The sequence below is a fragment of the Coffea arabica genome, chromosome 5c (genome assembly GCF_036785885.1).
Source record: "Coffea arabica cultivar ET-39 chromosome 5c, Coffea Arabica ET-39 HiFi, whole genome shotgun sequence".
Classification (NCBI taxonomy): domain Eukaryota; kingdom Viridiplantae; phylum Streptophyta; class Magnoliopsida; order Gentianales; family Rubiaceae; genus Coffea; species Coffea arabica.
In genome coordinates this window covers 7189097-7200579 of record NC_092319.1, presented here as the reverse complement: position 1 = coordinate 7200579, position 11483 = coordinate 7189097, and the positions used below count along the sequence as shown (strand labels likewise).

The 11483-nt window shown below is 34.4% G+C and overlaps 2 protein-coding genes across 2 annotated transcripts; both read right to left on the bottom strand.

Annotated features, from left to right (window-relative positions):
- Positions 1–1861: 1861 nt before the first annotated feature.
- On the bottom strand, positions 1862–5867 carry LOC113689701 (GDSL esterase/lipase At1g71250-like). The gene is made up of 5 exons (XM_027207437.2): positions 5597–5867; positions 4493–4620; positions 3850–4092; positions 2889–3144; positions 1862–2153 (listed from the first exon to the last, which is right to left on the bottom strand). Exons 1-5 carry the CDS (start codon positions 5865–5867, stop codon positions 1933–1935), a joined length of 1119 nt encoding a protein of 372 aa, XP_027063238.1. The 3' UTR covers positions 1862–1932.
- A 2265-nt stretch (positions 5868–8132) lies between these two features.
- On the bottom strand, positions 8133–10753 carry LOC113689125 (kinetochore protein SPC24 homolog). The gene is made up of 5 exons (XM_072050519.1): positions 10460–10753; positions 9684–9816; positions 9496–9597; positions 8728–8801; positions 8133–8595 (listed from the first exon to the last, which is right to left on the bottom strand). The coding sequence occupies exons 1-5, from the start codon at positions 10632–10634 to the stop codon at positions 8489–8491; spliced, it is 591 nt and encodes a 196-aa protein (XP_071906620.1). The 5' UTR covers positions 10635–10753; the 3' UTR covers positions 8133–8488.
- Between the last annotated feature and the right edge of the window lie 730 nt (positions 10754–11483).

The following is an 11483-nucleotide window of genomic DNA, read 5'->3' as shown; positions in this document are numbered from 1 at the left end:
CTCCTGGATGGCTCTTCGTAACTTATCAGTTACAGGTGAAACGTTTTACTAACTAAACTGCATTTCGTTATCAAACTAAATCTACTTTAGAACACCTTATCACTAAAAGAGTATCAACAGGTAGAATCTAGATCAAATAACCACTTCTTCTTCTTTTTTTCCCCTTAGGAAATAATATGGAAAAGAGGATAACATCAATTCCTCTTCCATTCAATTTAAAATAGACTTTTTCTTAGGGAGATTACACAGGTGACTGCCCATCAGAAGTGTAAACGTGCCATTAAGGATAGTAAAACAAAGGTTTGGAGTTTGGACCTCTTAACTTAGTTTCTCCAACTTTTCCTCAATTTACCTAAATCTGTATAATTAAAAGGTAAGAAAGTGATCGGAGCATAGCATCAATTTTATCTTTTTATTAGAAAGAGCATTTAAATCGTAAAAATCAATTCAATTGGAGGAACTTTTGAAAATCTTACCATTCAACCTATATGCCATGGTTGAATCATGAATGTACTAATAGCTATCGGGAAATTGGTAATTATTAAAATTGTATACATATGCAGCCCTCAATTATGTACGTGTCATTGTAAAATTGTATAAATATGTAAGGGAAAATGATCGGTTTCATCCTTCACATTTCACAAAAATATTCTTTTCGTCCCTCACTTTTAAAATGAAGCAATTTCGTCCTTGACATTTAAAAACTAAAATTATTACATCCCTGAACCCAAATTTCAATCTGAATCAAACCACCAATCAACCTGATTACAAATTTTGGGGGTGTAATTGGTAGATCACTTGATTAACTCAACTTGATATTCATGTAAAATTTAATGAACCTAAAAAGAAAAAAGAAAAATTATAATATAAAAAAGAAAGATTAATCTTTTCTACATTATCATTGTATACACTGACGGTTTTATGTACCGCCATATCATTTTAATTTAAATTTAAACACAAAATTTTATATTTATGATACACATCTAGATTCACAAGCGGATATACTAATGGTACATGAAAAGATTTATAAAAAAAAAAAAAAACTCTACTATTCCAAGACAAAGAATGGCCTTTTATGTTATAATTTCTATTTTTTTGGTTTAATAAATGTCATGTGAATACGATGAAATTGACCGAATGATCTATCAATTCTATTTTCGAAATTTATTACTGGGTTATTAGATGGTTTGATTCAGATTGAAAATTAGGTTCAGGGATGTAATAGCTTTAATTTTTAAATGCCAGGAACGAATTTGTTTCATTTTAAAAGTGAGGGACGAAAACAATATTTTTGCGAAATGTGAGGGATGAAATAGGTCATTTTCCCAATATGTAATCCTCAATTATTAAAATTGTGATTATTAATTGTAAACAATTTATGTAGCTGTCATTGTAAATCTCATGTGGCAGAGTGAAAACTTGAAGTCATTTAGATTTTTGAGACTTTTTACAATGCCGCTTCTGAAATGCTAACTTTCGTCAATCTATAATTACTCTAAAATGGTCTAACAGCATTATTCTATTCTAATGCATGATAGAAATATGCAAGGTTTTTAATTAGAAATACTCATTTGTAAAAAATACTTTTCCCTAAATTGAGAAGATAGAGGAGCAAAAACTAAAAGGAGTCATACAATAAGTTGCTTTTCCTTTTTCAGATTTTTTTCTAGAATTATGACTTTTGAACATGTGAAACTGTAGTTCTTGTGAAGAGAGATAAAAGAGAGAATTTTCTCGCTCTTTTGCTAACTATCCTTCAGATTCAAATAGCCAGGAGTAATAATCATCATTTGATTCCTAAATTATCTTTGAAATATGATTTTTTTGCACTATTTTTTACTAAAGGAAATGGAAGAGAAAATTAACGCAATTATTCTTCTTGATCGGCATAGTATCTCCTCCACATATTATAAACCATAAACAAATGACAAATTATTTTTGTGCCATTTGTTGCACATTCATAGGATAACAATCAGAAGGTGTTCCACCGTAAGCTTTGCTAGCAAGAATTTGGTTCACAATTGCTGTTGGATGGAAAGCATCCCAGAAGATGTACTGATTCCTATTAGTGCAAGGACTGGAAAATGGCAAGCAAGTTATTTGCCCTTGATTTCTTCCAATACCGCAACAGCCTCTATCAGTGACAGTAATACCTACAATATTACCACACACATCGGGTATAAGAATTTGTACTTTAGCACTAGATTTATGGGACAAAATAACAAGATATTTAGTTTTATCTAGAAATACAGTGCATAAATTTATATCTTCATATGCGATCTACAGAAGATTAATCCATTATTATTGAACCAAAATCCTATTATGTAATACGTAATGGATTTTTCTAATGGGCTGAGAATACACATATTTATCCTTATTACACCCTTTGTATTTAGATATTTTGTCAAATTACCTTCACTTCTGATAAAAGGTTAACATCTGAGAAGTTGAGCCCTCTTAGCAATTACCCGTTAGCAGAATCAACCGATATTTGATTATGGGATTAATTCCAACACTTACCATTTTGTAAAATCTGTATGGCGAGTGTTCAAGGAAAAGTTTAAATATTTCAAACACAACTCACGAAACTGTGGTAACTATAAGCAAGTTATAGCAAACCAACTCCCTCTAAAGGAGTTGGCCTCCCATTAATGTGCCTCAATATAAGAGGTTTGTTCTAAATCCATACGGGTGTCTGGTGCACCCATCTGGTCTGATGGTGGTTCAGTTCCCGTCAGGTTCCCTCGGCTCAGTTGGGTCTTCCCATAGAATAGATTCCCCCTCCCCCGCCCCCCGGTAGGAGTAGGAGTAAGTTAGACATGTGCCGTTGCAATAAAAATTAAATATATATATAAAAGCAAATTATAGCAAGGTGTTTATGTTCTTACCATAAGTAGAGGCGTTTCTTATTATATCACCCAGTGCTGCAAAAGTGTTGCCATAAACAAAGATTGACCCTTCATAATCTCTGTTAAACTGATCAACGAGAGATCTTAGGCGCACGTTGAACATTCCAACATAATCATTCACAAAGGACACACACTTCCCTGGTGAAGAAAGACCAGTTGCCAGCTGATTAGGAATACAGCCAAGTGGTCCAATTCCACCCAAAAAGAACTTCCTCGTTCCAAGACTGTGCAACGCCTACAAAGATTAAATTTGTACTTAGAGATGGTTAATGGCAGAAACCACGAGCAGAATTTTGGGCTTGATGTTCAAGCAAGCAAGAAATTAATGTCTAAACATCTTATATTTTTTTTAAGGTTAAACTCCAATTTAGACCCATGAACTATAGATGCACTACAGCTTTGGCCTTAAACTTTGATTTTGGACACTTTACTCTCTGAAGTATGAAATTGATTCTATTTTAGTCCTTCAACTTCAATTTTGGACATTTCAACTCCTAAAGTATGAAGAATTTCTCATAAAACTTCAAAACTAATGGAATGGTAGACAATTGATGCTCAAATTTTAAGTACTAAAGTGGGATGAAATTTATATTTTAGGGTATAATTATTCAAAATTACTAGAATTTAAGGATTAAAGTATGATGGATTTCATACTTTACGGAGTAAAGTGTCTAATATTGAAATCTAATGACTAAAGTGCGAGGGCGTCTATAGGTTCCATATTGAAATTTATACATGTTTTAGTGTCAGATGGTAACCATATATTTCACTGCAAGTTTGAACATAGCACAAGCCAATTGACCATCCCAGCTTTGAATTGCAAACTCTTACAAGTCACTGAGTTTCCCACAGAGGGCAAATATGGTTTAGTTGAACAATCTTTTGTAAAGCCCTATTTTGAATTAATCAAACAATTGAAGTGAATTTCTGACACTCTTACCAATATTTGCCTTCTGTAACGCTGAATGAGAAGATCAGCATAGTCCTCAGGAGTATAAAAATAGCTTGTGGTGTAAAATGAAGGTTGTAGATAGTTGTTTATGTAGTCATTACTACCAAGGACCATTACAACCAAGGAACTGGCCAAATAGTGACTCAACTCCTGCTCATTCATTTGGCCCTTAAGTTGATTCAAGGTGTTGTCGAAGTTCTGGACTTGTCCACTTAAGGTGAACCTTTCACCCTGTACAATTTACCACATGGTATTAGAAATATTACAAGAGAAAGTGTAGGGTGAAATACAAACAAACCAATGTTACATGACCTTTACTAGCTACCCGCTCTGAAATAGGAAATAGGAAATAGGAGTTGCACTTTTATCTTATATCTTTAGTTAAAAGTATTTACTAATAACCATTGCAATTATGAGCAGATTTCATGTGAGAAATGACTAATGTACTTCTTTTTCCAATTGGAGGACCATATTACGACTGAAAGGCATCTAAAAATTATTGAATTTTTTTTTCTGGTTCTATTAAGGGCACAAACACGACCAGAGGACGAATTTTAGGTTTTATTTCTGATGTGTAATCAACAGGTTCCATATTCCTTTCTTTTAAGAGAAGGGAAAAGCAATAGCTTACAAGATTTTGTCCCGTCTCCTCAAGAATTCCTGCTGCAGCAGAGGCATAATTCACTCCCCCATGAATGTTTCCACTATTAACAGATGAACTCGTGTACGGTGGAAGTAAAGGAAGTTCCAGCAAGTCTCCTTCAGAAGCAAGGGGAAAATAACCAGGAGTTGAATAAATTAGTAGAGGAATACCACGTTTTAACATCCTTCATCAGGAAAAGAGTTGACAACTTTTTTGTGTTGATAAAGCTAAATTTCCAATTGAGAAAAATCTATTGCCTGATCAACAGCATAAAGTATGATTTTTGCAAGAAGGGCATAAGATTTTACCTCTTGAACTTTTTTCATGTAATACTTGATTGAATTCTCAACTTAAGTTATTCCCTTTTTTTTTTTTTTTTTTGAGGTGATAGTTTTCATCGTAGCAAATATATTTTCCTTTTCTTCTTTATGTGCTTTGGTTTCCAGATTTGGTCTTTATTCTATATAAAACATTCGAATTGTAATTGTCCTACGAAAAAAATAAATTTTAATTCAATTTTTAATCAATTTCTCAATTATAATTGTCCTAGAAAGAGAATCAGCATTTGAGGTGTCTTCGTCTCTCTGTTTTCTTTTTTGTTTGTTCTCCAAAAAAGAAGGTAGCCAAGTTTTGCTGATTAAAAGCTATGAAAGACAATGAGGAAAAAAAAATTTTGTTTGTTCTTGCCACCCTCCCACCCCTTCTCGCACCCTTCCCACCTTCAATTGTCAAGTCCAAAATCCTAACCCTGAACTTTACATAAAGGACTCTAAGAGCCCTCCCATTACTACTGAGAGGAAAAGACTTGCAAAAAATTTTCATCCAAAAATTTCACAGTGAGCTTTTTCTGCAACGTAGGAAGTATCAACAATCAAACCTTGATGCGAGACAAGTGAAGAGAGTGTTTCATGATTTCCTTCCAGTGAACCAATGGGCATAGAGAATCTTATTTTGGTATTTCAAACAACTATTTTATCGTTGTATGTGGGTGTGGGCGTGCGCGTGTGTGTGTGTAACATTTGCTAATCTACCTCGGTTTTACATAACCTTCTAAAGCTGAAAATAAAGTCAAAAGTTAATGGTCATAATTACCCAAGTAATCTATGATGGTTTTTCCATTGCAAAATCTGCCAGTCGGTACTCCTCCATTGAAATCCACGCCATAAGGAGCATAATTCGCTTTTGCCAAAGAGTTAAGATCATTGTTGTTTCCAGGATCAATTAACGAATCACCAAATACAAACATAGCTGCAAACTGTGGCTTAGCTGCCACATTACTAGGTGAAGGAGAAAGAGCAATTAAAGCCAAGGCAGCTGATCTAAGAAGAAGTTGAATTCTTGCTAAGGGTACATACTCATCCATTATCTATAAATGTTTCTAGCTTCTTTCAGGCAACAGGTCATCTTAAAATGAGAATTCATCCCATCCGATGGATGTTAAGGTACTACAAAAAATGTGTCCATGTTCCTTTTAGCTCACTAGTAAGGTGGGAAAAATGTGCCCATACCAAAAACAATCCATGAATTTGTCCTTTTGGAAGAGCATTTTCCCTTGTATTCTGCCTGACTTTTTGAATACTACTTTTTGTTGGCAATCAGTTACATCAGTTCCAATCTTGTCAGTTTGAGTTCGGCTTTTCTTTTCTTTCTTCTGTAGCTTAAACATAAGAAAAAGAAAATGTCATTTAAAGACTAGTTTGTTAAAAGATGCATAGACCACGAAGTATGTACGAAAGGTAATTTGGTTGCTTATGCTACTATGGATAATGTGTTTACAAGACACTTCATATTGAAGATTCCGCAAATGCAGAAAACGATTAAAGCAGGCTGACCAATTGAAGAATGTTATAGTTCACATCAGATAGTGTGTTAATCAGGAAGCATGCAATGAATGGAGACTTAGTAAATTAGGAAAGGAAAGCAAATTTATTTTGACCATAAATAAAATTATTTTTCAACAAGACAACAACAGGTCAAGTTCTTTATTGAAGTCATATTACTGGCTTTAACTTGTTGATAGAAATCTACATTAGCACTATATATGAGCTTTTTAACTCTTATGCGAATTTAATAATAGTTTCACTACCATAATATTCTCATATTTACTCTTTTTATACCCTTATACTAATTTTCAATTTTGTTAGCTATTTCAAAATTAAGAAGAAAATTTTTTTTCAAACATATGAACTCTATTTTTCCTTGGCCTGAGATAAACGATCATGGAGATCGCCACTTTTTCAAGCCATCCCATTAGGTTAAAATTTAGGAATTCTCCTTGTCTTAGAGGTTCAATGCTCAGAACAAATGCAACTAAATCACTAGTAGATCTCACGCACAGTAACATGCTTTTAGCAGAAAAAAATGATCAACTAGAGCACTTAAAAAATTCTCTTGTCAAACTCAAATCACATAATTACCGTGTACATGAAAGGCATTAACTTAAAATTGGGATGGTCAACTGATTAAGTTCCAATTACTGGGGGTTGTTCAAGTGTCCAGGGAGTGGCCTTTTAAAGCCTGCCTCATGGCTTGATCTATTAACTAGGTAAATCATACTGGCATTCCATAAGGTACTGATCTATTTTGATAAATAACTCACTTGCATAATTAGATTGACCTTATTTGTTCAGGATGCATGGAGCTCATTTTAAACATAATATGGCCATTTTACCCTTCAGCATATTGAAAAAGGTTGTTATTGACCATAATTGTAACATCATTCAACTTAAGAGAAGGCCCCAGTAAACCACTAATCGATATTACGAAACTCAGTATCAATAAATTACAGTGACACATACCATATCTGTCTCAAGACTCCTTTTTCTTCTGTATTCTTGCATTCTTGCATCCCTGCCTCTACACTCCCAGCTGCTACCAACAGTACAAGTCATTCTTCTTGCTTTTTCCTGTTTCCATCTCTTCCACTTTATAATTCATCTTCTCCTAACTGCAGCAGTTTACAAACACGCAATGGCCAAGCATACAACTGCAACCAGATATCTTCTCTCGAACTAATAACCTGATATATAGTATTCTTTGCAGTGAAAGAATTATGTATCACACTTTTAGCATATGTAAGTAGAAATTATACTCAGGATGCTTCTGCTACCGATACATATTGTTCAACACATATGATAGCAAGCTGTATGCGTGAAATTCAACATAATAATATACTGATACCTGGAAGGAAAGTGAACTTGATATCTTGCGTTTTACTGCACAGATAGCTTTGATCATTTTATCCACCCATTTTGTAGGTCAAACTGTCAAAGTCCATGAAGATTAACTTCATCACACGACAGGAGCTTCCTGGTACTGTAGTCTGTAAATTTGCTAAGAATTTCAACTTAAGAAGAGATACATAACTGGTGAAACACGTATTTTGCTTCTTCACTTGGAACTGAAGCCTAGTTGCTGGAACATTCATAAACAAATCTTACTCACGAGTCAATAAGCCCCATTCTGGCCTCTGTCACAAAAGATCACAAAGCACACTAGTTCTTTTGGAAAAGAAAATTGAATAGAGACAATTCAAATGTATTAAATTAGTCATCTTTCTATCATAAAGATAATGCTACAGAGGGATGATAATTGTTTTTAGACAATGCAAATTATGTTAACAATCTGATTGACAAAACCAATAGTCACAGATCTGCATTCATTGCAAAAATACAACACTTCAAATATGATGCAGCACACAGCACTGGAAAAGAACCAAAAAGTCTCCAGGCTCAGCTTTTCCAATGTAGGAAAACACAATAGTAATAGAAAGATGCAGGACATTGAGCTTTGAAACTAAAGTCATGAAGCTGCAAAACAAACGAAGTTCCAGGAAACTGAATTTTCAAACCAAGCCATTAGCTGCAAGCCAAATGGGTACCAACTTCAGGATTCCAAGAGCTCAAGTTTTCATACTGGGCAACGAGCCAAAACATAAATATATAAACTGCAAACCGACTTAAATGTGGAAACAACTCAGATTTATCACAAGTTTATCATCTTCCAGATGCCATTGCAAGTCTCAAAGGTAGTCTGCTTCACCGGATCGAGTTCAAACTTTTCTACTCTTTTTTCCTCCCTCTCCACAATATCTGAATTGACTAAATAAAGGGTAAAACAACTGTAATAGGAAAGTGTGCAGACCAAAGCAAAGAAGCCTTCTTGTAATCAATATACAAAGTGAGAAATTACCAAACAGATACCAAAGACAATTGGAAGGATACGGCCAGATATTTTGGACTGATCGTCCAGGTTTGGAACAATGCTAGTGACAGAAGCATACATGGATAATTTCATCCTACAAGATGAAAAGAAGTGAATATCAGCAATTTAAAATCTCAACAAACCTTTGAAATAAGTAGAACGTTTAACAACACATGAGACAAGCAAACAAAAGAAACATAATTTTCTACATAACAAAATCCAAGAAAAAAAATTTAACAATGCGTTTGTTCTTCTAAAAGTGCTTACAAAGGAACACAGTAGCGTAATACATTATTAGAACATAAAAGACAATATACTACATTTGCTTGCAAAGACTAAAAATTAACAAACAACTAAATCAACTGCTTATGTTGCATGAATTATGCAGAATCGAAAAGGACCAAACAGGCTTGAAATAACAGTAGTCAAAGTTCGGTAAAATCTTCCTTCAAATACCTAAGACTAATCAGAGGAACCTGCGGATATCCACATCTTAGGGGGGGATAAATCAACAGAACTGAAAGATTGAGATGACAAAAAGAAAAACTATAACAACTATTTTTTTGAACTCTGATCTAACACTAGAAGGGAATTATAAATATCTACAGCAAGTACAGTTGAGCTAATATTCTGCTGCACATTATGTCACCAAAAAAATTAATCTACCACACAAATTACATCCAAGAGTAAATAAAACTAAAAGCAAAAGCAAGGAAAAAGTTTGTTAAAAAACCTTGCAAAGCAAGATTAACGCACAAATGCAAATCCAAATTTCTCCATCAACTTACTCTCTCCTCAGGTCCTCTTGCTCAAGTTTCTTCAGTGATTTTCTTCGTTCTTCAATAGATTCGCTCTGTTGCTCAAGATCATTAATTTCATCTATAATCACTGTGTTGATATTTAATGCGAATCTGAAATCAATACCACCGACACAGAGCAAAAATGGAGGATTTCACTGAAATGAAGAGATACTTATCTAAGCTCATCCCTCAGCTGATGTTCTCTTTCTTCCAGCTCCTTGGCTAGCAAATCTGATTCTTCATCTGCAACTACAGTGGAATTTGATTCTGTAGTTTTGCTTCTGCATATTTCTAGCTTTGTTTGACATTCTGTTTCAAGTAAACTCATCTAATTAGCAATACCTGAGAAGCTGTCATCTACCACACTGACGCTGACCAACAAATATAGAGAGAAACAAAAAGAATCTAAAGTAACAGATAGTCAAAAGGACACTTCAACCGAAGAGTGAAAATGCAATCAAATTAAACATGTGAAATGTTGTCAATGCACATATACAGCGAGTTCAATTTTGGAAAAGCAATTCAATCGATTGTGTTTCAGTGATTAGTACCCCAGACCACTAGCGAAATGCAACTTAACCAAGTCCAAGCAGCAAATTAGCTAAAAATTCAGTCTCACAAAATCAGCCAAAAAATTGCATGACAAATTATACATTAACAAACCAATCATCAACCGTCAAATGCAAGCAAAATTCGAACTTTATCACTATAACAGGAAAAATCGTGCCCTAAATTACATTTTCTGAAAATGCCCTAATCCACATCAACCATCACCTAAAACTCCAGAGGCAAACTAGCAGGAGGTAAAATTCAAACCTTATTGCTGTTAATTGGCAAAACATGCCCCAATTCACATTTAGTAAAAATGGGAAAACCATACTTGGTTCGTCAGCAAATAATCAAAATTGCAAGCGTAATATCCTATCTTATTCTTTCGAGAAAGAAATTGGACCTTGTATGGAACGTTGCAGGCCGTTGAAATCGGCGTGGGCACGGGAGTGGAGAGATTGGGCTTGCTGGAAATATTGCTTGAGAGTGATGTTGTCCCCGTCGTCCCTCAGGAAGTCGACAAGTTCGTGGCCATATGCGATGAGCTTCTCCACTTCGAACCTTGTCGAATCCGCCATATCTGTTCGACTTTTTGCTGCAATGAAATTTGGGCTTTTAATACTGAACTCAAATGGCAAACAGATTTTAGGCTGAAATTCAAATGACGAATCGTAAGAGGGAAAACATGGAGAGATAACAGTTGAACCATTAATTGCAACATGCGCCCTTGGACTATAACCAAAATTTACTTGCTCCTACACTGTACACTGACACACTGGATTTTAGCATTGAGATCGGAAAATTCTAATTAAATGCAATATGCACCCTCACATTATTACCAAAATTTACTTTGCTTCCCCACTGTGAATTTTAGCATTGTACTAGGAAAATTCCGAAGTGTCTTCCTATTTCATAAAGAGATATGAAAAGTTAAAACAAATGGTTAGAAGTCATCGACTATTTGACCAACAAAAGTAAGCAAATATAAGTTATAACGTAATGTCTAAGTCATTCGTATCCCAAAGAGTACCTATAGGTTGACAAAATTATGGTTCCATTATAAGGTTAAGTGCTAGGGTGGTAAGACAAAACAAGGATGTAATAAGCAATTTTCATAATTAAAAATAAGAGAGAGACTCGTCCACTAAAAAATGAACTTAGGTAAATTCAAAAAATATATATTGTTTAATCTCGTGAGGCTCTGAAGTGACTCAAGTAAAGCGTCCCACTTGAAAACAATGCTTTTCAATCTTTGAAAAAAAAAAAAAGCATTTCCAAGCTTTAAATAATGAGTTAGAGAAGGTACCGAGAAATATTATTGGTGGCAAGTGAAGGCAAAGCATCATTGGTGATTTTGAGTTAGTGCAAAAGGAAATAGAGCGTGAATGGAAAGGCAACTAGAAAGTATCATGATGTGAACTCGAATC

Excerpts from the sequence above, each read along its gene's own strand:
- LOC113689125 (XM_072050519.1), bottom strand. The coding sequence starts at position 10,634 with ATGGCGGATTCGACAAGGTTCGAAGTGGAGAAGCTCATCGCATATGGC. Across the intron at positions 8,802-9,495 it reads CAAGAGGACCTGAGGAGAGA|GATGAAATTATCCATGTATG; the intron begins GTAAGTTGATGG and ends TTCATCTTGTAG. Across the intron at positions 8,596-8,727 it reads TCAGTCCAAAATATCTGGCC|ATATTGTGGAGAGGGAGGAA; the intron begins GTATCCTTCCAA and ends TAGTCAATTCAG.
- LOC113689701 (XM_027207437.2), bottom strand. The coding sequence starts at position 5,867 with ATGGATGAGTATGTACCCTTAGCAAGAATTCAACTTCTTCTTAGATCA. Across the intron at positions 4,093-4,492 it reads AGGAGACGGGACAAAATCTT|GGTGAAAGGTTCACCTTAAG; the intron begins GTAAGCTATTGC and ends TAAATTGTACAG. Across the intron at positions 3,145-3,849 it reads GTTACAGAAGGCAAATATTG|GCGTTGCACAGTCTTGGAAC; the intron begins GTAAGAGTGTCA and ends TAATCTTTGTAG.